This window comes from Nanorana parkeri, unplaced genomic scaffold, assembly GCF_000935625.1.
Source record: "Nanorana parkeri isolate BGI_ZX_2015 unplaced genomic scaffold, ASM93562v1 scaffold779, whole genome shotgun sequence".
Lineage (NCBI taxonomy): Eukaryota > Metazoa > Chordata > Amphibia > Anura > Dicroglossidae > Nanorana > Nanorana parkeri.
Window position 1 is genome coordinate 716189 of NW_017307047.1, and position 27446 is coordinate 743634.

General features: G+C 45.3%; 2 protein-coding genes across 3 annotated transcripts; one reads left to right on the forward strand and one right to left on the reverse strand.

Moving 5' to 3' along the window:
- The first annotated feature begins 8568 nt into the window (after positions 1 to 8568).
- On the forward strand, positions 8569 to 27331 carry STK19 (serine/threonine kinase 19). Of its 2 annotated transcripts, none has more exons than XM_018564764.1 (7): positions 8569 to 8573; positions 19776 to 19927; positions 20077 to 20222; positions 21410 to 21645; positions 22494 to 22591; positions 24544 to 24691; positions 27107 to 27331. In XM_018564764.1, the coding sequence occupies exons 2-7, from the start codon at positions 19819 to 19821 to the stop codon at positions 27150 to 27152; spliced, it is 783 nt and encodes a 260-aa protein (XP_018420266.1). In that variant the 5' UTR covers positions 8569 to 8573; positions 19776 to 19818; the 3' UTR covers positions 27153 to 27331. The 2 variants fall into 2 exon arrangements, with proteins under 2 accessions (XP_018420266.1, XP_018420267.1); XM_018564765.1 differs by lacking the exon at positions 8569 to 8573 and adding an exon at positions 16348 to 16363 and having other exon boundaries at positions 19772 to 19927.
- On the reverse strand, positions 10183 to 16099 carry DXO (decapping exoribonuclease). Its single transcript, XM_018564763.1, has 7 exons — positions 16033 to 16099; positions 14393 to 14777; positions 13536 to 13762; positions 12754 to 12973; positions 10564 to 10699; positions 10379 to 10473; positions 10183 to 10302 (listed from the first exon to the last, which is right to left on the reverse strand). Exons 1-7 carry the CDS (start codon positions 16073 to 16075, stop codon positions 10191 to 10193), a joined length of 1218 nt encoding a protein of 405 aa, XP_018420265.1. The 5' UTR covers positions 16076 to 16099; the 3' UTR covers positions 10183 to 10190.
- Positions 27332 to 27446: the final 115 nt, after the last annotated feature.

Here is a 27446-nt window from a genome sequence, read left to right on the forward strand (position 1 = left end):
ATTTGTATTTTATATATTGTATTAGAGGGCTTTACAGGAATGGAAATAACCTTTTTCTATAATGAATTAGGGATTTGGTTATGTGGAAATGTAGAGTTTAATGCCTGTGATTTGTGGTGAGACAATGTAAAGATATTCAGCCCCCAATTTGTTTTTTTTTGTTTTTTAATGAAAATTAGCTTTTTTGTTTAGTTACCACCTTCTGCATCAATTACAAGTGGTGTCACCATCCCTTGTATCTTGTGATCCTTACATCATGTCACAATAAATTCCGAACAAAAAACATTTGTAGTGTGATCTTTCATCTCTTATGGCTTTTACCTATTTAAAGTGGTGCTTCTAATTTTAATTTATACTATTGTGAACAGACCCCCCCCCCAATGTTAAATAGACACTGTCAGTCTGCCGAACAGGGCAAAGTGACAGTGTCTTGTAATAATACACCCTCCCGGCAAGGTATAGTCGCTAAACCATGCTCCCTTGCTACCACCTGCCCCATTGGAGCCCTTGTTCTCTTGCTATAATGAAACGGTACTTCTGTGTATGGGGTTCACCTTTGTAAGCTCAACCATGTGACAATGATCGTGCTTGAGCGGCCAGTCAACAGGCTGAAACATTGTCATGGCACCGTCCAGTGACATGAGCTGCCCATGTAAGCACCAACACCAGAGTTAACTCGCAGCGTTGATCGGTAAGTATACCTTGCCAGAGTGGTGGGCCATCAGCAGACTCTCAGGTTATTCACAAAAGGGTGAAGAGTTTGGAGCAGGCAGGAGAAGGGAACAATCTAGGACAACATAGCTGAACTGGAAAGTGAGCTGGATTGGAGAAATTGTACAAATCAGCTATTTAGGTCTAGATGGTTCACTTCTCCAAACTCTTCACTCTTTTGTGAATAACCATGTCTGTTACGTGCCCCCCATTTAAAATGAAGCTGTGCATTTGTCCATGCATGGCGATGCATCTGCGCTTTACTACCCCATTCCCCAGCATTACATACTCTCCTTTCCTGCGTTGCCCTGTCACTGTTTAGCCACGGAAAATGAAAACAAAAGTCCGGGGTAAGCTCTAAATCACTCAAATCCAGTCAAATAGAACTCCCTGATAACTAGAAGCAGGGGAAGCACTTGGTTTGCTTCTCCCTGTCCTTGCGTCATACATCAAGCAAAGGGGAAAGCAACTGATTGACATTACTTATTTAAAGTGGTGCTTCTAATTTATACTATTGTGAAGAGACAAGAGAGCCCCCTCCCTCCCTCCCTTGCTCCCTGACGGCACATACTTTTCCTGCACTCTGCCTGAAGCAAAGAAGATACCTGGTACTTCAGGATATGGAGGCGCATGTGACGTACTACCTTAGCTGCCATGTCGTAGAACTAGTGCTTGGTCTGGTTCTATTGTATGGGGGTGGATAGATGGTCCTCAGCCCTGTGTAAGGTTTGAATAGAGCGACTTGGAGCTTACATAGGGTTCCCTTTCCTCACGTCCACCAGCTAAATATAGAGGAGGGGACTGTAGAAAAGGTGAGTGCTTTGGTAGAGAAACATTTCTATTTAGTGGCACTTCCATTTGGCCTTTCCATGGCCCCACGGATCTTCAAAAAACTGCTGGCTCCTATCCTTGCCCTGTTTTGTTTTCAGGGTGTCCATGTGGGCTACTCGGATTGCCTTCTGCTAAAAGCCCGGTCCAAGTAAACTGCAGAAAACCGTTTTGAGTGGATCCTAAATTTTCAGAAGTCAGCGCTGGATCCCACTCTCCATATGGAGTACCTGAATCTTCCCTTGGATACAGACCAGTCTCGGGTGTTTCGATCCCTGGTAGACATGTGCACCAGCAAAAAATGTGTTTTGTTTTGATTCGGATTTTGCTTTATTTCGTTTTTTGGAATTCGGGTCCGAAAGTCAATTCGTTTCGGAATGCGTTAGCGGTAATCCGTACGGAATTTCGTTTTGTTTGTTCGTTGCAGCAAAGTGACATTGAAGAGGAAAAAAAGTTTTTTTGTTCTCAAAAGTCACTTGGCTGCAACGAAAGTTCGTCCAAAAAAAAGAATCGTAAATTCGGATTCGTTTGCATTCGTTATATCTGCAATTCGGATACATCCGAAATTTCGATTCGGAAAAAAACTAATTGCACATGTCTAATCCCTGGTAAAGGTTCTGTCTGTTCAGGTGCAAATCCTCCAAGCCAATGATCAGCACACAGTGCGATTCTGTATGGGGGTCCTGGGTCTGATGGCCATGTTCGAGGCGGTGCACTACACTTAGACTCTTTCTGTATTGTCCTATGCAACTTTCGGTCAAGGCTAGACTTGCTGGCATGGTGGATTTTCAACCCCAACTGGCCCAGAAGAGAGTGGTATGCAGACATGCCCCGGCTTCTGATGGACTCCCCGTAGCAGCTTCCTGACTGCCTGGACCGTATATTTCCGGATCCAGTGCTCCATCCAGCTCTTCTGTTGCTGGATTGATGACATGGGTGTTGAAGCCCAGGTCCTGGGGGATAAAGGTCTGTCTTACTTGGGTCATTGAAGAGGAAAAAAAGTTTACTTGGGACATTGAAGAGGAAAAAAAGTTTTTTTGTTCTCAAAAGTCACTTGGCTGCAACGAAAGTTCGTCCAAAAAAAAGAATCGTAAATTCGGATTCGTTTGCATTCGTTATATCTTTCATGCAAGAAAGTCCACCTCTTGAAAGATGTATCAGTGCACCTGTAGGGCTTGTCCTGCTTAGTACAAACAGCGGACATTTCATCCTCGGAATTATTCTGTTGGATGAATTCTGTCCAGTCCCGATGAGTTCGGGCCTTCCTCCAGTCAGGACCGGATCAGCATTTAGCCCTGAGCACTCTCAAGGGACAGATATTGGCCTTGGCTATCTTCTTTCAGCTGCTGCTGACTTCTCATTTGTTGGCAAACACTTTCGTACAAGTGGGTCACTCATGTGGCTCTCCCTAAACACCCTCCACTGATCTGGTGCTTTCATCTTTGTAGCGAGTTCTCCAGTGTATCTTACACATAAGGTGGTCTTCCTTGTCGCCATCGCCTCTGCCAGGAGGGTTTAGGAGTTGGCAGCACTATTTGTGCAGGAACGCGTTCCTTGTTTTCCACAAGGATAAAATTGTTCTCAGTCCTAGAACTTGCTTGATGCCTAAGGTGTGTCCTTGTTTCACCTTAATCAGGACATTGTCCTGCTCTAAAACATTCTAGGGAGCTTTCCCTACACCAGTGCTTCTCAACCCTCTTTGAGCCACAGCACATCACGTAAACTATGCGAAATCTCAAGGCACCCCAATCTAAGACTCCGCTCACACTTTCTCATTGTGGTAGTGCGTGTTTTGCTGCATTTGCCACACCTCAGCCCATTCATTTACATGGGCATTTTGAGCTATGTATGCGCATTTGACGCATTATTGCACGGGCAAAAACGTGTTTTAACAGCTGCGTTTGGGGTGCCATTAACATGGGCGTCACATGCATACACTACTTTTTGCAGCTGTACGTATTGCATTACCATGCATCGCAGCGCAGTCAAGCTTATTGCGGGCAGGAGATGCATTTGCAATGCCATTCAAATGAATGGCAGTGTACCTGCTGCACTTTAACGCATGGTAGTACTGGGGTGGGTGTGTACTCACTGGGTGTAGATCAGGTGGCATTCGGGGTGTCGGTCTGGTTCGGTAGGGCTCCCAGTGGTAATGTCTAGCTGCTCACCAGGCTGCTGCACAGCACTTTTCCCGCCTCCTCTTCCACCTGCCGCCTTGCCTGGAGTCTAGGAGCGGCTGTCCTGCTCACAGCCAGGTGGTAGCGTGGCTGCAGCAAGAAGAGCGATGAGCAGGGACAGGCCCCGGGCCTCCATCAGTACCATGCCTGGCCAGTGTGGGATCCCCATCTGTCACCTTCCCTGATGTCCTCTGTTGCTAAGACACATTTGGGTGCTTTGTGGGATGCCTAATGGCTCCTTTTGCTAAAATGGGAGAGGACGCCCACAGCCTTTAAAATTCAGAGTTAGGACTTACCGGTAACTCTATTTCCATTAGTCTTCCAGGACAGCATCACGAGATGGAATCTCCTCCCTCACACACAGGAAACACGTCACTTAATCTGTTTAAAAGACCCTCCTCTCCTCCACTCCCTCAGTCATCACGAGAACCGAAGGCAAGCTGGAAAAAGACAAGGCACATACAGGCAATACCACCACATCACATTAATACTACAAGCATCAATGGGTGGGCAGTTGCTGTCCTGGAAGACTAATGGAAATAGAGTTACCGGTAAGTCCTAACTCTGAATTTCCCATAACGTCTTCCAGGACAGCATCACGAGAGGATAACCAAGAACTTACCAATTAGGGCGGGACCACAGCTTGTAGTACCTTCCTGCCAAATGCCTGATCCCCTGCGGTATTGAGATCTAGGCGATAATGCTTTGCAAAGGTGGAGAAACTTGACCATGTTGCCGCCTTACAAATCTGTTCCGGCGTAGCACCAGCTCGTTCGGCCCAGGACGTTGCTAAAGCTCTAGTTGAATGTGCCGTCACCAAAGACGGGGGAGGAACATTTAACACTCCATAAGCTTCCATAATGGCCTGCCTCAACCACCTAGCTAAGGAGGATCTAGAAGCTTGCTTCCCCTTGGACCCACCAGAGAACAGCACAAATAGTGATTCAGATCTCCGGAAGTCCTTGGAAATCTTCAAGTACTGGAGCAAACAACGTCTCACATCTAAACAGTGAAAACCTGATTCCCTGCTCCCTACTGGTTTGGGACAGAAAGTAGGTAGAATGATCTCCTGCACCCTGTTGCACCTCGAAGCGACCTTTGGCAGAAAAGCCGGGTCTGTTCGAAGGACAACCCGATCCTCAAAAATAGACAGGAACGGTTCCTTAATGGATAGGGCTTGGAGCTCACTCACTCTACGAGCAGAAGTAATAGCTACCAAAAACACAGTTTTTAAAGTAAGGTTTCTAAGTGAGACCCTATCCAGGGGCTCAAAAGGAGCGGCTGTGAGACCCTGCAATACCGTAGACAAATTCCATTGGGGAACCGAACGGACCACCACTGGTCTAAGCCTTTCCAGGGCTTTAAAGAACCTAGCCACAAGCTGATCCCTAGCTAGTGACACCTGAAAGAAAACGCTGAGTGCTGATATCTGAACCCTCAGGGTACTAACTGCCAGCCCCATATCAGCCCCCTGTTGCAGGAAATCCAAAACGGCTGGGACTGTGTAATCTCTATGATTACGGAGCCTCCAAGAGCTGAACGTTTTCCACACTTTCCCGTATATACGCCTTGTTACTGGTTTACGACTGAACAAAAGCGTATTGATCACACCCGTGGACAGAACGCTGGCCCTTAAAATGTCTTCCTCAGATAGCTGCTAGCTTGAATCTGAGGACCTGCGGATGCAGCACTGGTCCCTGCGAGATCAGATCTGGTCTGTCGGGCAGGATCCAAGATGCTAGGAGAATCCCCGGGGCTCCACAAGGTAGGCAAACCTACCCCTCTGCCTTACACAGGCAGGCCATCATAAAAGGAAGACTTCCCGGGCAGCATCACCACATGGAAGCCCCTCTCAGCGTTCTGTGACGCGCTCCCCAGCTTGACTGAGGAAACACAAAAGACTGAGGGAGTGGAGGAGAGGAGGGTCTTTTAAACAGATTAAGTGACGTGTTTCCTGTGTGTGAGGGAGGAGATTCCATCTCGTGATGCTGTCCTGGAAGACGTTATGGGAAAAAATAAATGTTTAAGAACTTTTTGAAGCCATTTTGCCCTGGCAGGAGACTCCCTGCATCCCATTCCAATATTTCTTGGCAGATGAGATTCTGCTAAAAGGCAAGGCTCCTCCCTTTCAGCACATTCTTTTCGATCTGCCTCTGCTATTCAGATTTATAAGGCCATCAGTTTCGGTCCGAAGGTACTACAGGCTCCTGAGATGCGGTTTTCCCCGCCTGTTGGCAGTTGTTTGCTGTGTTTCCCACCCCTCAGTTGTATTGCTCGGGGACATCCCAGTTATCTCTAAAACTGCCTGCATCCTGTATGTACAATCAAGAACATTTACGAGTTTCATAGAATCTGTTTTATAGAGTACACTATGAGACGCAGGATTCACCCGTTGTGTCTGCTATAAAAAAAAAAATGAAGATTATTGGGAGTGGGATGGGGTTCCTCACAGCTCTGGCCTGTGTACAATCATTTGATAATACCTGCATATTACCCGCTTGTCCCTGAATCTGCCTGGGTGCGGTGCTGTACACCAAGAAACAGATTCTACTTTGGTTTTGATATTTTGTTTTTTAATGCATTTTTAAGACATAAAAATGTTGCAGGACTAGAGCCGAGGAAATTAATTATACTTTGATGCGTGCTTATGTTTAGAAACCGTATACAAAGTTTGGGGTTTGCACACTTTTATTTTCAACAGGAGCAAGAAACACGGGGACCTTATTTCAAGTTGGTGTAAAAAATGATTTTGTACTGGAGATGTTTCCACAACAGTTGAGTGTGATTTTTTTTTTCATCCTTAAGCTTTATAGAAATGGTAAAGTGGTCAATGTTAATTTCTGAAATCTAGTGACCGCTATTTGAAATATGGCTTCATTGAATGTCCAGTCAGCCTTTACCAAAGCCTTATGTTGGTGGCAGTGAATGGGTTTAAAGGAGAACTATGGTGTATACTGAGACGCCGGAGCGGATCCCGACTTCGAGATCCGCCCAGCTGCGTGACAGCTGGCTCTGCCTATCTAGAGGCAGAGCCAGCTGTACCCCCTCCCTCCCTCATCCGTTCCGCCAGTCAGCCTTGGCAGATCGGAGAGGGGAATCCAGCCCCTCCCCCTCGATCGAGAGGTGAGCGAACCCGGTATGTGTTCGCTCACCTCCCGGTCTACTGAGCCGACCTGTGACAGTCTCATTGTCACAGGTCGGCTAGAACTATGAGGTAAGTGGAAATCACTCATCTCATAGCTCTCCTTTAATATGAGCAATGTTTATTATACAGCCGGGGACTTGAAGGAAGATAAACTGAATATCTCTGATTTGCCCTCCAAACAAACTAACTCGAAGATATTCAAAGCATTGGATTATTTTATTAAAGAAAAGGAGAAAAACTGCATTTGTGTGTGCACCGAGGGGGCTGCTTTCTGGATGGGTAGAAATGTAGGAGTGGCCAACACAAGAAGCAATATGGAAATCGATGACCTTACACATTTATTTATACATTGAAAAAACTTGGCTGCCAAAAAAGAAATACACCTGGGGTACATGAAAGTCCTTTCATAAGCCGTTAAAATATTTAAAGGAGAAGTATTGGGAGAATAAAATGTACTCTTCCCAGTACTTAGAGCCGGTGTGTCACACTGCAGCTGTCACACGCTGGCTGTATAGATCGAAAACTGAGAGAGCACAAAACGCTGGTCTTCTCCCTGCAAAAAGTGGAACTGTCCGTCAGTGCTCCCCGCAAGGATTTCCCACCCCTCCTCGCTATTTCTCAAGGGGGACAGATGGGGGAGGGGGCAGGCACAGCTGGCTGTAGAGAGGGAGAGCCAGCTGTCAATCAGGTAGCGGGGTGGATCCTGACAATATTGTCAGGGTGTTTTCCAGCTGCATCCCTGCTCTGCGCTGTCAGCATATAGTGGGCTGTAGCCCGCTATATGCTTAGTTTGGGGTCACAGAAATATACTCCTATGACCCAAAAGAGAACTAAAGCCGAAAAAAAGGTTTGTCTTTAGTTCTCTGTTAATTACATGAAAAAACAGTGCAATGAACAAAGGGCTGTTGAAAACAGTGTGTGAAGAAATGCGTTGTGACTATTAGCAGCTGCTTTTCCATAAAGAAGTTTGATGCTTCTCTGGGGGAAGGGTCTGAATTAGAGGAGGTGCATGTATATGCTTATTAGCAAGAAATGTGATCTGACACAATATCTTCAGGACAGCGACTGGGTAGCCAAGCTTCCATATCTTGGCGATATATATTCTCCCGAACAATTGAGTTGAACCTTTGTCTTCAAGGTCCACAAACAATGGTGTCTATGGCCAGGAACAAGGTGGAAGCAAACTAAAGACCTGGCTAAGCATGCCAGCCGAAGGGAAACTATGAAATGTTCACATCGTTCTCAGACTACATTACGGAAGGAGGATTCTCAGAAAGTTCTGTTTCACAACTGACCTCAAGATGCTTTCCATGTCATTTGAAAAATATTATCTGGATAATGAGGAAGCCCAAAGAGCACATCACCAGCTATGAAGAAACATCACGGCTTGCTAAACTATCATCAGACAGGGAAATTGAATATCTGTTCAGGTCCATGAGTAACTTCAATTCTGGATTCTGTTTTTTCACTGCACCTCTCTGTGAAGCTGCATTGTCTTTCTTGACTGTTCTTAAAACTAAACAGCAAAACCATTTGCAACTTTCCAATTGTTGACCTTCGACATTTACTTCCTCTCGTCCCAGAATGAATATACTGACAGATGGAAAACACCGACACAAATGACGTATCAATATGCAACTCCGATTAAAGGAATGGAAAGCTGTATTGCAAAGTTGATGTAAATGTTACTGTGCTGGAAATTGTTGGTTTGGGTGAAACGTTCAACTTTTTCTTCAATGTGGTTAATTTTTAATGCAACTACCTCCCGACAGTAGCAGGGCATGTTCGACATTCTCTTTCTACCATGTGGGATTCGTATAAAGCCCTATTATAATAGGTTCATGCATAAAGTTTCAGTTCCACAGTTTATGGTTGCCAGAAATAAAGCTTTAAACAGACAGTTTTTGTAGTTAAAGAGGAACTTTACCCTCATCTCCAAAATAACAACAAACACGCCTTTAGAAATGTATAGTGACGACAATCTACAAACACATACTTCTAGGTAATTGCCGGCTTTGTATTCCTTCATTTTCTTTTTATTTCCCAGTCTTCTCACAGTGGCCATACTAACTAAGGGCAGGTTACTAGATCTCCCTTTACTTCCTGGAACTTTGGCACATGTGACCATGCACATCATCTCAGGGGGAGGAAAATGCCTTTACAGATGAGATTTCCCAGCAATGCTCTGCTGATGTCACCTTCCCAGAATGCAACGCGTGGGCACGATTACAAAGTGGACCAGGAAGTGGGGGAAAAAGAAATAGTAACTAAAATAGAAATGTTTGTTTAGCTAATGAACTGATTATTCCATGTCAGCACGCAGAGATTTATGCTGATGTGATTTTTAGTCAAAGGGGGTAAAGGTTAGACATGTGCGATTCGTTTTTCGGACGAATTTTCGTTACTCGGTGTTGGGATGTATCCGAATTTCAGAATGAAAACAAATCCGGATTTCCGAAAACGAAATTCCTTGGCGGTAGTCTGCAGCAAAGTGACAGTAAAGAAAAAAAATATATATTTTTAATGTCAGTGCTGCAACGAAACGAAAATTCGTTCAGACTACCGCTAAGGAATTTCGTCCGTATCCCGAAACTAATTGACTTTCGTACCCGAATCCCAAAATAACGCAAAATCCGTATTGAAATTAAACCCTTTTTTTTGCCGGTGCACATGTCTAGCAAAAGGTCCACTTTAAGACCATTTCAATGACAGTAACTCATTTTTGACTAGTTATTCCCTTTTTGTAAACATTTAAAACATATTTTGCATTCCTGTACTTTCATATTTTTTTTTTTTTGTTTAAATCCTGTTGGGACATGAAAGGTTGAAGACGAATTTACCGGGCACTTGTCTCATTAATGTGGGGAACCACTGCTCTAGAGGGAGGTCCGGAGGTACATTTAGGTAATGCCTGGACATTCCTTTTTAGTTCTCCAGCACACCCCCTATATCTCACCATGCAAAGATCACACCTCTGTGTCCTACAGACCGTGTGAACGAGTGATGCAGCCTCTTTTTGTTTTCAGATATTAAAATTTGCAAGGCCACAGAGTGTACACTAAGATGAGTACAGTGAATGCAATATTGGCATGTACTGACAGCTTGCTGAAGGCCTCCAGTGCTGTAAGCTCAATGATCCCTGGTATCATGCCCCTTTTTTGTTTTTGAATGCCCTGTATTCTGACATCTCTGTCCGGTTCTCACAATCAGCGTGCCATTTCAGGCCATGTCCAGGTGTCTTTTAACAGTAACAGGCCTGGCTCTGTCTTCTTGTTCTTTTGTCACGAGGTTACTTGATGCCGTTCCAGCACGCAGTTGACATTGTGAGATTATTGTGTCAGCGCCTTCACGTACCAGTCGGGTAGAACAGGGTCAGATGGATTCGATTCAATAGTGAATGTGATTTCTGAACCTGGCTCCAAAGAGAACACATAGACAACTCTGTAGAAGACAAAGATCTGATTAGAAATCAGGGAAGAGAGACTTCTAAAAACATATCCATTGTAGCGGCTCTTACCGCGGGTCATCCTTGGTGGCCACTTTCTTGATATAAGACAGGAAGGCGTTACAGAAGTTCATGCACACCGCCGGGTCCCAGCTCTGCCGGTCCCCCTGCCAAGAGACAAATCCATTACTTACACACAGGAAATCATATTATAATCACAGGGATGTAAAGGGATCGAAAGGATATCGCTTATTCACCCGCACTAGATGAGGGATGTCTGCCGTTCGATAATTCTGAAGAGATACAATTTTTCCCTGCTGATCGCGAAAACCGGCAGCGATCAGAGGAATTCCAAGGAGAAAAGACTGGCACCACCATTTCAGGAGCTTGTATCTGATGGGTAGGAAAAAAAAAAAAAAAAGCACCTTTATCTATCTAGATGACAGCTTAAAGCTGAACTCCAGGCAGATACAATGGAATGTAGATGTGTATTCAATAACATACAATTTAATCTTTTATTTACAAGCAGTGTATTTTGTGAGTCCTAGAGGCCTTGCCTCTTACCCTGAGCCTATAAGCTGCCTACCCGTGCTGTGGCTGCAACATGTCTAATTGTAGACGCAGGGGAAGGGACAATGATGTCTTCTGTTGAGGGTGGCCAGTTCCAACTCACAGATGAGGTTTTTACTAGGGATGCACCGATACCGGTTTTTCGGTATCGAACATAAGTATCAATATTTTTTTTTTCCCTACTTGCCAATACCGGTGCCGTGTGCCCAATTTTCAGGAAGCCAGGCAGCGGATCATGACCCACCTCTCAGCTTCCTGATTGCCTGTGTTCTATCAAAAGAACACCGGCTTCCCTTACCGAGGCTGCCTGACCAATCAGGAAGCCGGGTGGCAGGTCATGAGGTGCTACCCGGCTTCCTCATTGGTCAGGCAAGCAGGCTACCTAGCAACAAGTGAAGCCAGCCTCCTAGCCAATCAGGAAGCCAGGCGGTACGCCTGATTGGCTAGAAAGCCGGCTTCATTAGTTGCTAGGCAGCCTGGCTTCCTAACAAATCAGGAAGCCAGGAGGTGGGTCATAACCCACCGCCCGGCTTCCATATTGGAAAGGAAGCCAACTCCATGCTACCTCGGCACTGCCGTTCAGAGGGAGCTCTCTGTATCCGATTAACCCACAACCTTATCAGCTTCTGAACCTTCAACCGCAGAGACTCTGAGCTGCTCAAGTGCTTAGTTGAGTCGCAGTCTACTGCTATTACTCATAAATGACAGAAGACTCTTTTATATCTCATGGATGTGGTGTGCAGCACCTAAAATTAGAGGATCAGCCCATGCTGTTTTAGGTCTTGGGTCCTTTCAAGACTCCTTAGGATGCAAAGACTTTCCCTGTGCACCAGTTTCTCCAACTCTTTCCCTAAGGAGATTTAAAACACCCATGTAAGTTGTTTGTTCCCCCAAAACACTCACTGGCTGGCAGGTTCTAAGGGACGGGGCATCTCGAAATTCCTTCAATACTCAAAGCTAGGAAGTTTACTTCTCACAAGATAGATCTTTGGACGTGGAAGGTTCAGATGGACCATCATCGGTTCCTCTGCTTTCCTGGCATATTTCCCTAGATCAGCGAGTGCTTCTTGGATGTTTCGGCATCTGTTTTCCAGATTTGTAAGGCTGCCGCCTGATCTTTTGTTGGCACGTTTTGTTGCTGTGTTGCCCGCACCCTCAGACAAACTACTGTTTGAGGTCCTGAAGGTTTAAAGCTTCCTATGTCCCTCAAAGGATTTTTGTATTCATCATAAAACCCTCAAGAATAAAGCCCTCTGTGTTTAGGATTATTCTCTCAGTACTGCGTTTCTACAACACTGAGTCCTGCTGGTAGTAGAAGGGTTTATCCTGGGCTGGTGTACAGTTTTGTTTTGTTTGTCAGGGTTCAATTCCCCTGTAGGTGGCAATATAAACACAAAAGTTTAAGACTTCCTGTGTCCCGTAATGGACTCCAAGAACTAAAAGCTTTGTTAACTATCAGTCTATCCTCCAACAGCCTGGCCACAAGGTCAGTAAATAGCTTGAGTTCCAGCAGAAGACAGGTTAACCTGAATAGCAAAAAGTTTTCCTGGCACACTCACAAGCTAGCATGTAAAACAACTTGTCTCACACTAAGGTTAAAAACAGAGGTTTGGATACACGTCTTCTGCAGAAAATGTGAAAGCCATTGCTTTTTTACTGTTTAAAGCCCATTCCGTGTGCACCTTACTGTATAGCTGGTGACGAATTGATGAGTGCGTTTGTCATCTGTTTAGGTTAACCTGAATGACACTGGGTGAAAATGTTAGTTCCAGCAGGGATGGAATACAGTTAAATATCGGCATACATCCAACTGCCAGTGATAACTCTTACAATAAAAACCTAAAATTATTATTCACACAATTTTGTTTGTCAGCTACCTGTTGAAGCTGCGCTGTTGGTGTGGGTTCCTTATCTGTGCGCTCGTCTTCAGCTCCACGTAGCTAGATGGAGGCGATGGGTTAGCAGCAGAGGCATCCGTGCAGTCCACCTCTCCTGACAGCAGCACAGAATGTGAGGCCAGACGACCCAAAAGAACACTGCAGTATGCCTCATTAGTGTTCACCGTCTCGGAAGGGCAGGGATCGCTGTCCGGGGTGTCTGTAAATGGAGGGCAACACATTAGTAATGTTTGTTGCACAAGCTGGTGAAACAACGCAGTAAAGAAAAAAATAGGACTTAATTTGGATGGAGAGTGGATTGGATTAGAATGTGTGGCCAGCCTCTTAAACTAAACCTGAGGCCAAATTGTAAAACATTTTTTCTTTACATATCCCCAACAAGCGGTAAATGAGTTTTAAAACAAGTCCTCTCTGACCTCATTCAAAACCCATCTGCAACTAAGCTCCCCCTCCCAGCAGTGTCTCGGAACCTCAACTCACCCTGCTCCTCCCTCCTGGCAGTGACTCAGAAGCTCAGATTTCAATGCTCCAGTAATCAAGCAGTTAAATGCCTCATGCTGCCCACTCTCTAAACACCTGCTCTGTGTGTACATTAGAGATTGAAAGGCTGATTCGTCACCAAAGTAACGCTGCAATGATAACTCAAAATCACAGTTTACTGCACATGCACTATATATATATTTTTTCCATTAACTGGGAGTAGGATTAGTCTCAGAACTTGGAATACAGGAGAAATTAGAATACAAAATGATCTCACTTACAAGCACATAAGAAGCTCTCAAACTTATATCCCGAGTAGGCGAGCTTCTCCTGCTCCAAGGTTTTCTCCTTCCTCTTTTTATATGCAGCTTCCGTCTCCCTCTCGTTGATGTACAGAGTACCTCGGAAGAGGGTGACAGCCAGGATCCAGCCTTCCTGTGTCTCGTATGGTGTACAGAGGATCTTAGTGAGATGGCCCCTCCAAGTGACAAAGTCTCGATCCACTGGTCTGAAACAAAAAAAAAAAGGAGAGGAACATTAATCTCTTCATGAACACTAGCAGATGATGTACGGGCCCTCCAATGCTGTTGCTGTTTATACTTCTTGGCTTCCACTGCAGCAATGGTGGAGCGCGTTCCGAACTGCGGCAGCGCCTTCCGGACTACGGCATCGCCTACCAGACTACGGCAGCGCCTACCGGACTACGGCAGCGCCTACCGGACTACGGCAGCGCCCTTTCCGAACTACGGCAGCGCCCTTTCCGAACTATAAGAGCGAGTTCTGAACTTTAGGGATCTCTCATCGCTTTGAATATAAGAAACCTAACTCGTATTGCCTGGCTTTGCCCACGGCCTCTCTAGGTTGTGACATCAGCCCTACCAAAAGGGTTATGTGCACACTGTGCAACCACAGGAATGGAGGAGCCACTCACACATGCATGCTGTTTGCCATACAAGGTAGAGCCACAGCTTGGAAAGCTTGACCCATCACAGGCTAAAGGTGGACAGTGTTCATATGTTAAATGATAAGAGAAGGCCTGGGGTAGGGAGGCACTCCTCATATACTGCAAGTTAAAGTGACATTAAAGTCACAATCCCCCCCCCCCTCCCCCCAAGTGTTTTTAAAATTTTATTCTCACCTCTTGCTCTCGCCGTGGCCGCTTCCTTTAATAAGCCCTTTGTTCTCCTTTATCCATGTGAGAATGTGCAGGAGACCCTCCTTCTCATCTTCATTCCTCCGAACGTAGCGATCTTCAAACCCTTCCATCAGGTCCCACCCAAGGGGGGCATCGTCCTTTTTCTCACCTGCAGGAGGGCGATAATAGCGCAAGCGACGGCCATCGGCATGGTAACAACGTTTTTCATCCAGCGAGAAGAAGCCCACCTCGGAGGGCAGCCGGTAGAAGGGGAAAGAGGTCTGATAAAGGGACGGCTGGGTTTTCAGGGGCGATGGAGGCCTGGAAGGGTACTTGCATGGAGGGATATCAGATGGAGCCTCGTCACAGCTTCTCTTAGGCATTCTGACTAAAATAAAATAACAGGAGAGTTTCATATGCAAAATAACAACTCCAATGCTTTTCCAGTCTCAAAACTGACTGATTTCCATAGCAAAATATAGGCCGGGACAGTTTCTACTGCCAGAACATTGCCTAATGAAAATAGTTTGAAGCGGAATTTGAGCCAAATAAACAGCTGAAATGCATACACGTAGACTATGTTACCTGCCAAAATATGTGTAACTCTGTACAGCCAGTCTCATGATTCGCACACTCCTCCCCACATTAAATAGTCGGTGACAACACTACCCAGAGCATGTACAGTAGCCCCTTTGTTACCTCCTCATGACCAGTCAGCTCACTTGAGACAGCCTCCCTATATGTTCTCTGTGCTGTAGGATACAGATTAAGGGCCCATTCACACATTCTTCAAGCGATGCTAATGGAAGGGCACCAAAAATGAATGGGTTTGAATGGGCTAGTTGACACCAGATACGTTACATTGCACTGAAAAAAAAAGTAGAACATGTACTACTTTTTTTCAGTGCAATATAACGTACCTGGTGTGAACTAGCCCATTCATTTTTGGTGCCCTTCCATTAGCATCCCTTGAAAAATGGATCATAAACGCAATGGATCGGAAGGTACAACCACAAGTCAACAGACCCTCCGTTGACTTGTGACTTCCTTCTGATTTTGGTGTGAATGGGCCCTACCCCAGCATATTTGTGTGAATAGTTCATTCAATAAAAGGATAGTAAAACAAAAACATATATAAAAGGTAATGATATAAAAAAAAGCCAGCTATTTATATTAAAAGAGGGGGGCGGGGTTGCAAAAAAGGGGAAGTGCCTTTTGGGAGTGAAGGTCTGCTTTGATTTTGGGTTCACAACCACAATACAATCTCACATTTTTAATGCAAAATATTTAAAAATGGAGACTGTCAAATAAATTAGTACTAGAAATGTCAAGTTTTAAAATTCCCATAGACATCACATTAAAATCCTCCTTTACAACCACCATGTGACTGTGCAGAGCAGACTAGGATGTTCTGACATCACTTGCAAGCGCTGAAGCCAGAGACAGCCAGGAAAATTGCATCTGCAGAAGGAGATCAGCAACAGCAGCCAATACACTTGTTCCTTTATGATAGTGACAGGATCTCATTGACAGCTAGAATGGCTGCAGTAAATGATATTGGGTCTTGTAGCTGCACAGTCACCGCCTCTATATACTAATATAAGACCTATATACCACTGCCATGATCAGTGCCTGGCTCCCACCTCCTCCATTGTCTCTCTCCTGCTCTCCTCTTCCCTCCATCATTCTTCTATTTATGTTTCACTTCCATAATGACGTATAATAAGAGGCGCCGGAAGTTCCGCACACCACCCACTGCTTTCACTAGAGAGTAATTTCCGGGTCTCAGTCTGCAGCTCATGTGACGGCAGAGCTCCATTTTGTCGTCTCCAATTTACATAGCTTTCTATAGCATTGTGGTCTCCGAGAACATGGCCGAGCGTGCCGGAGTAGACGTGTGTTTAGGAGAAAAAAATAGAGATTTCTGACTGGTGAGCTGGAAGAGGAGTGGAGTGGAGAGGAGGTGGTGCTGGTAAGTGTATACTGTGGATGTGGATTTTGTGTTTGTTTTTTTATTTATACATATATCTGAACTGGAAATCATGTCATCATCGTGACAGTGCTGCCTTCCTTTCTACACAGAACGCTGTAGATACAATAATATCTTCTTATTAATTTTATTGTATATAATGTCATTATAAATTATAATAAAAAGTATCTATATATCTATCTATATACATGAGTCATTAGATTGTATGTAATGTCATTCGAGGATATACACTCACTTGGCGCTTTATAAGGTATACCTCTTCAACTGCTTGTTAACACAAATATCTAATCAGCCAATCACATGGCAGTAACTATATACATTTAGGCATGTAGACATGGTCAAGATGGTCTGCTGAAGTTCAAACCGAGCATCAGAATGGGGAAGAAAGGGGATTTAAGTGACTTTGAACATGGCATGGTTGTTGGTGCCAGACGGGTTGGTCTGAGTATTTCAGCAACTGCTGATTTGCTGGGATTTTCATACACAACCATCTCTCGGGTTCACAGAGAATGGTCCCAAAAAGAGAAAATATCCAGTGAGTGGTAGCTCTCTGGGAAAGAATATCTTGTTGATGTCAGAGGTCAGAGGAGAATGGGTCGACTGGTTCAAGCTGATAGAAAGGCAACAGTAACTCAAATAACCACTCGTTACATCCGAGGAATGCAGAATACCATCTCTGAACACACAACACATTGAACCTTGAAGCAGATGGGCTACAGCAGCAGAAGACCACACCGGGTGCCACTTCTGCCAGCTAAGAACAGGAAACTGAGGCTGCAATTTGCAAGGGCTCACCAGAATTGTAAAACAGAAGCTTAGAAAAACGTTGCCTGGTCTGAAGTGTCTCCATTTCTGTTGCGACATTCGGATGGTCGGGTCAGAATTTGATGTAAACAACATGAAACCATCGATTCCCTCCTGCCTTGTATCAACGGTTCAGGTTGGTGGAGCTTTGCATCATGGTTGTGCAGCCAACAAATCTGCAGCAACTGTGCGATGCTATCATGTCATTATGGACCAAACTCTCTAAGGAATGTTTCCATCAACTTGTTGAATCAATGCCATGAAGAATTAAAGCAGTTCTGAAGACAAAAATGTTCCAACCCAGTACTAGCAAGGTGTACCTAATAAAGTGGCCAGTGAATGTATAGCCATTAGATTGTATGTAATGTTATTAGGGAATATATAGTCATGAATTGTATGTAATAATGAAGAAAACCGCACAACCTCTGCACACGATAAACAGTTTATTTAGAAGAGAAAAGTTACAAAGTAAAAATAAAGATTTACACAGCGTTGGAGATCCTGACAAGTCCAGTGTTCAGCTAGGATCTGATGTCTTCACCAAGGGGAGTTTCATTAAAGGAGAACTATGGGGTCAGTTTTTTTCCCCATAGTTCTCCTTAGGGTAACGGGAGGACACAAACTAGCATCCTCCCGTCACCCTAAGTTCAGTATACTGCGAGCTACAGCTCGCGGTATACTGAGACGCCGCACCTGGAGCGGATCCCGACGTAGATGACGGATCCGCCCAGCTGCGTGAGTGACAGCTGGCTCTGCCTACCTAGAGTCAGAGCCAGCTGTACCCGCCCCCTCCCCCGTCCGTTCCGCCAGTCAGCGCTGGCAGATCTGAGCGGGGAGAGGGGAATCCAGCCCCTCCCCTGTCACGGCAGATCTCCCTCACCTCCCGATCTACTGAGCCGACCTGTGACAGTCTCATTGTCACAGGTCGGCTTAGAACTATGAGGTGAGTGGAAATCACTCATCTCATAGTTCTCCTTTAAACCCCAATCATGGACAACAGTCATTAGGAATTTGTACAAGAAACATTCTTTTCTGTTACAATAAAACACCTTTTCATAATAAAAATGATTGTATTTGTGTATATATTTGTTTTTACATACATTGTAAAGCAGAAGTCCGGTTTAAAAATGTATTAACCCTTGCGGTGGCGCTACCCCCCGCAATGCAAGGGTTAACTGCTTGTTTAGCCTAGGGTAAAAAAAAAAAGTTATACTCACCCAATCCGCCGGTTCTTAGACTGGCCCCTGGAGCCTCTCTCCCCCCTCCTCTGCAGCGGTCTAAAGGTCCCCCCACACCTTGCGATAATCGCGGGAAATCCTGCGATCGTACGATTATCGTAAGGTGTGTGGAAGCTGTACTGTACGGTACTACTGTACGGTCGCACGACTTTTATCTTAGGAACATGTTCGAAAACCCGCCGAGCATCGTACGATGTTCAGCGGGTGTGTAGCATGTTCGTAAGATAAAAGCCGGACGGGCCGGTGTGCGCAAGCGCACACTGCCCGTTCAGCATTGCGGTCATCGGAAGCCCGCCCCTCAGGGGGGCGTGGCTTGCGATCATCGCAAGTACGATCTGCCTGTCCAAGATAGCAAACGAGAAAAAACAAAACACAGCGCTCTCATGAGAGTGTGGGGTATGTGTGGGAATGGTCGATGGAGATTGCTGCTCTACAAACAGGGGGAGAAAGATAGGCAGTCCAAGATAGGCAGATCGTACATTTTTTTAATTACCTTACAACCATCGCAAGACTTGGTTGTAAGGTGTGTGCCCAGCCTTAGGATCCTTTAGTCATCATGTCCAATATAGTGTATAGGACGTGAGAACGCTGAAGGACATACCACCAGTATAACTTTATTATTTTTAAAAAAACAGAACAGAACACAGAGCGCCTCCTCCATTTGAAAAATCATTTATTGAAGAATAAACAAATGATTAAAATGTACACTGAACAGACTCAGCGGAGTGCATAAACTGCTGTCACAACGGAACCTTTAAGAGGGGATTCCCTTTCGTTAGACACACGGCTGTCGTCAGTCTCTCCTGACTTCCCTCACCGCTGTGTCTCGATCGGTTAATTATTTTTAACCCTAGGCAACAGCGAGCACTTAACCCTTGCAGTGTGGAGGTAGCCCCACTGCAAGGATTAATAACATTTTTAATTGGAGTTGTTCTTAGGGGGAATCCTGGAGTTAATTATGAAGCCAGTTAGTGGAGCAGAGCTTGTGTACCTCCTGGATTCCCAAAACAATCACGTCAGATTAGACTGCTTCTCCATCCTGGGGTCCAGCACTCTACCACTTCACTTATTCAGAAGTCGTAGCACTTCTGCACTCAGCGGACAGAGCTCGGCTTTAAATATGACTGTGAAGACGTAGTCAAACTATTTCCTGCTGCCCGGATTCTCTGCCCCTGCTTTTTTAGGGGAAGCCCCACCGCAAGTGTACTTTTTAAAAAATTCCTGGAGTTCTTCTTTAAAAAAAACTTCCATTCATTTTGGAGATGTGTTTCTGGACCGGCAGCGGCCAGTCATGTTATCTCTGCTGCAGGATGCGAAAGTCTAAACTCTAATCCCCTTATTTTTTGTTTATTAGGATTCCTGATCTCTCCTTCCCTTACCCCTCTCCCCTCCCCCCCATGGACCGTAAGCGGAAGCTAATTAGCGAAACATTCAAAGTGAAGAAAAAGCGAGAAGAACAAGGCGCAATCAAAACTGATTCGTGCATGGTGCCGTCACCCTACCCAGGTAATGAGGGTGGCAGAAGACATCACACCTGCTTGGGCAAGGCATGGGGGGGGAGGCACAGCAGTGACAGCCTGACAGGTTTTCTCTCTCTTCCACACCAAAAGGAAAGAAAGTTTTGCTTTAAATATACTCGAATTTTTCTGTCTTAGATTTCACAGAGAACCCCCAGGACGCTGTGCCATACCTGTGTGCTCTCTTCCCCCGCAAGCTGTTTAACGACACTCTGCCACCTATGTTTCTGCGCCATCAAATGTACAGCATCATACGAGACCGCACATCTGCAGACCGACTGCTGGTGGGTAACTGCTTCAAAACTTTTCTTTTTAAAGCTGAACTCTGAGATATTATATATTGTCTAAATACAAGAGTCCTGTGTACTGTTCCTAGAATCTTGGTGAGCTTTGTGTATTTCTTCCAGATCTGCGCAGTAATCCAGTGTGAAACTTGGAGCTTCCTGTAATAATGACCACTCGCTACTGCTCTCTCTCCTTGTGCAGGATAACTGTTCTTGTCTCCACCCCCTCCTGTAATAAACACTGGTCACTGCTGCTCTCTCTCTCCTTGTGCAGGGTGACTGGTCTTGTCGCCGCCCCCTCCTGTAATAAACACTGGTCACTGCTGCTCTCTCTCCTTGTGCAGGGTGACTGGTCTTGTCGCCGCCCCCTCCTGTAGTTTTCTGAAGGCAGCTTGCAGTGGATGGAGTCTGTTAACTATTAAGGTGCCCATACACCTGCCGATTATCGTATGATCGTGGGATCGCCCGCGATTATCGTATGATAATCGGCAGGTGTATGGGCACCTTAATAGTTGGTTTTCTTTAAAAATCAACCACAGCCTGAGTAGAAAAGCCAGACCCCCCCCACCCCCCTGCTGAGTCAGATCTATAACTGTAATCAACAAAGTTCATAGTCCCTGCTTATTGAAGAGCTCTAGCTTTGACACAAGAGGCATCTTGGACCATTGCAGAAAAGTCACTGCTTCCACACAGAGAGCAAGGGTCCTTTTCTTAAGCATGCTGGCAGGGGACAGGCTTTCTCTACTCCGGCTGTGGCTGCTTTCCACAGAAAACACACTGTATGATTAGCACATCTTTCGTTTTGATGCACCTGGAATGTATTTAAAGCAGACGATCGATTGGATACATTTGTCAGTTGCCTGTCCTTTCTGGTCCAGCTTCAGCTTTTGTCCACCACTGATGACCGCAAGCTGTGTGTTACAAGATGAATTGCTCTACCCAGGAGGACAGTTAGGTATATAGCACTGTTCTATACTGTTTATGAAGACCCAGAAGCAGAAACTTAACAAGTATTAATAATTGCAACCTCATTCCCTTTTGTTAGGTATATAGCACTTGTTTTGAGAATGGCGACTGACCACAGATTTGCACATGTATGATCTGTTAAATGAATGTTTCTTACAGTATGTTCTTGGCATTAGACACCCACAATCCTTTGCTTCATATGTCCTCTCCCTGTATTGCAGAGCTCGTTGCAGCAGAAGGGCGAGGTGTGCCTAGTTCAGGCAGCCTTTGATTCCGACACCTTTCTAGTGGTGATGAGCGAGGATTTGCGCGCATCGGTTCTCCGGAGCATTGATGAGAGTTCCAGAGCCGCCATTGTCCAGAAATTCCTGGACTGCAGCTTGTTCTCCTCCTCCAAGATCAGCTACAACAGAGAGGAAATGATGACTGAACACCGATTCAGCGACCGAGAGATCACGTAAGAAAAATAACGTCGATTTAAACAGGGAGAGTGACATAAGAAACAGAGAAATTAGATTTGTGTTATAAATGGAGTTCTTCTTTCATGAGAAGATTGTTAAAGGAGAACTATGAGGTGATTGAAAATCACTCATCCTCATAGTTCGAGCCGACATGAGACAATGAAACTGTCACAGGTCGGCTCAATAGATCGGGAAGTGAGTGAACACAAACCGTCACTCGCTCACTTCTCAATCCTGTCCCTGTAGAGAGCCGTGACTGTCAATCACCACTCCCCGCAGGGATTCCCCCCTCTCTGATCCTCCAGTGTTGAGGAGGAACGGACGGGGGTGGGTATAGCTGGCTCTGCCTCTAGATAGGCAGAGCCAGCTGTCAATCAGGCAGCTGGGTGGATCTCAACAGTAATGTTGGGATCTGTCCCGGCTGCGGCGGTCTCAGTATACCGAGAGCTGTAGCTCACTATATACTGAGCTATGGGTCACGGGAGGATGCCAGTATATGTCCTTCCGTGACCCTTAAGAGAACTATGGGGAAGAACACTTACCCCATAGTTCTTTTTTAAAGCTGCACTCCAGGCAAACAGCTACATACACAGATGAGAACATGGATTGTGCTTACGGGGCCTCTGCTTGAATTTCCGATGATTCAGCTGAAATTCCAGCCATCTGTGGCCAGCCCTAGCGATGTCTAACAGTTTCTTCATAGGCTGTGAATTGGTCCATCATGCAACCCATCCAGTATATGGGAATGCAGTAAACAAAAATGAAGGGGGAGCATATCTTGTTTTAAATCTTGCTGCAATAGGGTTCATTGTGATTTGTGACTATACTTTTCTGTTTCTTACAGGCAGCTGGTCAATGGCGGAATGCTCACAGTGAGGGATGCTGGGAGTTGGTGGCTGTCTGTGCCCGGTGCAGGGAAGTTTATCTCTCATTTTATAAAAGGTCAGAATTAGGGTTTGTATAAGTCTGCCATCTCTTCACCAGCAGAACTGTACACTGGTGATGAGAACAAAGACCTTTAAAGGCAAAGTACACGTTATGCAAATAAAGAAATAAATGTGTACACATATTAATAAAAGAAAGCATATGCAATTATTATTTTTTTGCAATTCAGTGTGCATAGCATTGCAGCTGGTCTGAAGTGCATGCACTGGGGCTGATCTGGGGGGTCTGAAGTGCATGCACTGGGGCTGATCTGGGGGTCTGAAGTGCATGCCCTGGGGCTGATATGGGGGGTCTGAAGTGCATGCACTGGGACTGATATGGGTGTCTGAAGTGCATGCACTGGGGCTGATCTGAAGTGCATGCACTGGGGCTGACCTGAGGTCTGAAGTGCATGCACTGGGGCTGATATTGGGGGGGGGAGGTCTGAAGTGCATGCACTGGGGCTGATATGGGTGTCTGAAGTGCATGCACTGGGGCTGATATGGGTGTCTGAAGTGCATGCACTGGGGCTGATATGGGTGTCTGAAGTGCATGCACTGGGGCTGATATGGGTGTCTGAAGTGCATGCACTGGGGCTGATCTGAGGTCTGAAGTGCATGCACTGGGGCTGATCTGAGGTCTGAAGTGCATGCACTGGGGCTGATCTGAGGTCTGAAGATGCAGGTATTGAGGCTGATCTGAGGTCTGGAGTGCATGCATTGGGGTTGATCTGAGGTCAGACGTGCATGCATTGGGGTTGATCTGAGGTCTGAAATCCTCTGTGTCCTCACTGTTCTGCTGATATGCGGCATGTATTATCCTGGAAATGATAGTGTGCCTATTTGTCTTCAGGGCCGGATTTCCCACAAGGCCACCGAGGCCTGGCCTCGGGGCAGCTGGGAGTAGAGGGGCAAGCAGGGCTAAATGTACAGCCGCTCGTTTTGTACAAGTGATCTCGGCGATGTCGCTGACATCACTTGTATGCAGCCTGCAGGTCCATACCACCCTGTTACCTCCACTCCATGGTGCACCCCCTCCATGGCCTGCCCCCACCCCGGTTTTCTGGGGCCTCCACTCTTTTGGAGGACCCGGGACCATGGCAATCACTTCAGGATGGGGAGCAAGGAGTAGAGCGGAGAACATGCTCTGTGTAAACACTGAGACGGGAGAGCTGCACTCGCAGCCTTCCCCTCTCAGCTTTCACAGGAGTTCCAGCACAGCGCTGTACTAGAACTCCTGTATTGGAGATGACAGGTTTAATAAAGAGAACCTGTCACCTCCAAATGCTATCACACAGAGGATTTTTAGCTCTTGTGTGATAGCAATAAAGTAAGCGAAAAAAATATATAAAAATTGATAAAAAGTAAAAAATAATCAAATTAAATACATATTTTAAAAAACGAAGTTAAAAATAATAAGAAATAATAATCAAAAATAAAAAGGTTTTAAAAATGATAAAATAAAAGATAAGATAAATAAAAAAATAAAGAAAAACAAATAAAACAATAGTAAATATTTTTTGTTTTGTTTTAATTAAAACCTTGCCGTCCCCACATCTGGTTGAGGAACCCGGCCTTGGGGCAGCAGAGAGAGTAAATCCGGCCCTGTTTGTCTTGGGTGTGTCTATTTGTCTTAATTTGCTATTGATTACTGCAATTCAATCTTAATATGAAGTCAATACAGAGTTTACGGTATGGTATAGTACGGGGTATGGCATTAGTTAGACCTATTTTTAATAGTAACTCTCAAGCAACCAGAAACTACATTTATCCGGAATCTACCAATCCCCGTGGATGCCAGATATTGGGGAGTTTACTGTACTCGGTTATAAACTCAATTGCAGTTTTAAAGACACATTAATAAATGTATTTCAGATAAAATGTAAACAAAAAATAATCCAACTTCCTTATTAATTCCTTTTACAGAAAAAAAAAAATGTTGATGAATGCTTCTTTTCTTGTGTCTCTCAGGACGGAAAGCCCTTCTGTCTCAGATCAGCAAATCTCGGTATAAAGAAGTCCTCCTCACAGACGTCTCCACGCGGAAGCCTCCCTCCGCCCTACGCTTAGGAATGGAGTATCACATCCATGACATTATAGGGGCGGGCCTTGTGGACTGGTGGGTGTGACAAATCTAGAATATTGATTTGAAATACTTGGGTTCATCAGAACTCTGAAGGAAGCTGTCGGTGGCGGGCCAATTGGCTACGACCGGGGCATTCCCCACGCCGCAGCTGTATGTAAACAAAGGGGCGACATAATTAACCTTATATGGCCATGTCATTGACCAACTATGGCCAATGATGTCACCAGCCTCTCGTTCCTTTGCTTATATGCAGCCTTATTGTCCGCGTTCGGACTGAACATTCCTTATTGATAATGAAAAGCATAAAAATTGAATTGAACCATTAGGGATAGGCACCACACCCCCAATTAGAATTGTATACAAGAAAGATAAAGAAAAGCGGGGCTTTAAAAGTGTCCAAACCATACAGAACGTCCATCAAACATACATGGTTTTGTATAAATGTATAGTTAATACATAAAGACTTGGTTACAATTAAAATGTAATTGACATGATACAATGTTACATTGAAATCAAGCTACCTCCTTTTGGTGCCCATACATGTGTACATATATATAATTCATTAATAATTGATAATGAAGACCACTAGATCAATCTAGTTTGTCCACTTGACTTATTTTGAAGATAAAAAAAGCAAAAATCTCACTCATATGACCCTTCAGATTGGGGAGCTCTGCCAGTCTCTACGTGAGCATTAACTGAGCGAAGTAATACTCAACATTTGTGTGCCCTGAGGTCTTAGAAAAACGAAGCACCAAAAGCCAACCGGGGGATTTATCATGGCTGAAGCAGACAAAATCTGGAGCAGTTGCCCATGGCAACCAATTGGCTTCTCTCTTCAGTTTGTTCAGTTAAGCTTTGCAAATGAGAGAGAGAAGCTGATTGGTTGCCATGCACAGCTGCTCCAGATTTTGTCTGCTGCAGTTTTAATAAATTCCCCTCAACATGTTTTGGCACTCATGCGCTCCTTTCATCAGAGCTGATCTCTGTTCTAAAATATTATAAAACCTTAATAGGAATAATTGGAATATCTATGACCCCTGGCCTGGAGATGCAAACTCCATACATGTTATACCTGTTTAATTGTCTCTACTGGAGGGTCGCTGAGTATTCAGGTACAGCTACAAGGGCAGCTCACTATTAAGCTGCCCATACACCTATAGATTTTCTATGGTCAGATGGAAAAAGTGCCACAGATTCCGCCATCTACGCCAAACTGTGTGGATGGGGGAATCTCCCGCCGGGCCAAGCTTCAGTATCTTGCTAGTCGGCCCCGCTGGCTCTCAAAGTACCTGAACAATCTGATTGATGACAGTTGCTCGAGCGAGAGATGGGGGGACCCGGCAGCAAACCTTATCCCGCCGGTTGACGTCCCCTCCTCTCTCTGCCGGCATCCATCACCAAGATGGCCGCCGGCAGGTAACAGCGACACCGCCTCGGGACACCTCTGGGTGTATGGCCAGCTTTATACACTTATTGCAGTTTCTGCAAGAACAGCGATCATCGCTGAGGAAGGGCCTGTCTTCATCTCCATATTATCTACTAGACAAACCTCATCATCCCTCTGCCTCTGGGGGTCATGCCTGTGACTTGAGTCTTGCAATACCTCATGGGACTTGTAGTTTTACCACAGCTGGAGTGCTCAGGTTGCCTATTCCTGTACTAGAGAGTCTTTCAGTCCCTGTGGTCCTACATGTGCAGCTGGTGCTATGGAGTCCTCAATGTTATCCCTTGTATAAAGGGATAGCCTGCACCTGTTGTCCAAGACAACTTGGAAGGCTGAGATATTTATAGCTGAGCTGTGAGGCTAGTACTCTGTAAACATTGCAAGGAGCAATCGTCCCACAGCGACCAATCAGAACTAATTTGAGTAAAGCCACACTGATACAAGATGACTTCTGATTGCCTGCTTTGGGTGCTGTGCTTTGCTGCATGCAGTGTTTTTTTTAGAATAAGTCAGTGTTCTATCAAAAGCTCCAACTCGTCGAAATCTACAACTACCTCACTGCCGGGTACTTGCAAGTTGGAGATTTCGACCAAACGGCGTTAGACCGCAAAACACAAAAACAGACGGAGCGCTGTACAGCTGCATTTTAACAATATTCAACAGGTGGCAAACTCGACAAGTATTCTGAAAACGCTATGCGCACCGCAGCTGTACAGAGCTCCAGTATTCCTGAGCACCGGATGTGAGGTAGTTGGAGATTTCGATGAGTTAGAGCTTTTGATAGAACACCGGTATGTTTCTATGCTGCCTCCATACAGTCAGTCCTGCAGGTGGGTAAGTGTTTGATGATGAGGTTTGTGGTGCAGAGGGTGGGAATCTGTATAATATGCTTCTATTTTAGGTATATTATGTAGGTATAGTATTGAAACTTGGCTACAAAACCATTTCCCACCCAGTTGTGGATAAGGAATGATCAGTTTCTTTCTCTTATTCTCTTTCAGCATTCCCACAGCATCCGGGACCCTTCTCCGCCTATCAGACAGCTAGCGCCTCTACCCCTCCCCCGTGCCTTCACAATCACTGCCATAGTTCTCCGGGTGTGTTCATTCCTGAGCCGGACCCTGGGACCCCTCTGTACAAACACTGATTTCCAATGCCTTAGATCTCCAAATGAACTCGTGCCATTTGCGTCTGCGTGTAATTATAATAAATAATTATTTATTTATGTTATCTGCAGTCTTTTGTGTCCACCGCCTCCTCCCACATACTTCACAGAAAGTTGTTTGATGACCCCCTTTGCTCGTTCACACCAGCGGGTACGCATTATGATGGGCACAACGC

Coding starts and splice junctions, on each gene's coding strand:
- DXO (XM_018564763.1), bottom strand. CDS start 16,075: ATGATGGAGGGAAGAGGAGAGCAGGAGAGAGACAATGGAGGAG. Junction 10,474..10,563: donor ACATCCCTCATCTAGTGCGG/GTGAATAAGCGA, acceptor GTCTCTTGGCAG/GGGGACCGGCAGAGCTGGGA. Junction 10,303..10,378: donor GCCACCAAGGATGACCCGCG/GTAAGAGCCGCT, acceptor TGTCTTCTACAG/AGTTGTCTATGTGTTCTCTT.
- STK19 (XM_018564764.1), top strand. CDS start 19,819: ATGGACCGTAAGCGGAAGCTAATTAGCGAAACATTCAAAGTGAAGAAA. Junction 19,928..20,076: donor GGTGCCGTCACCCTACCCAG/GTAATGAGGGTG, acceptor TTTCTGTCTTAG/ATTTCACAGAGAACCCCCAG. Junction 20,223..21,409: donor CATCTGCAGACCGACTGCTG/GTGGGTAACTGC, acceptor CCTGTATTGCAG/AGCTCGTTGCAGCAGAAGGG.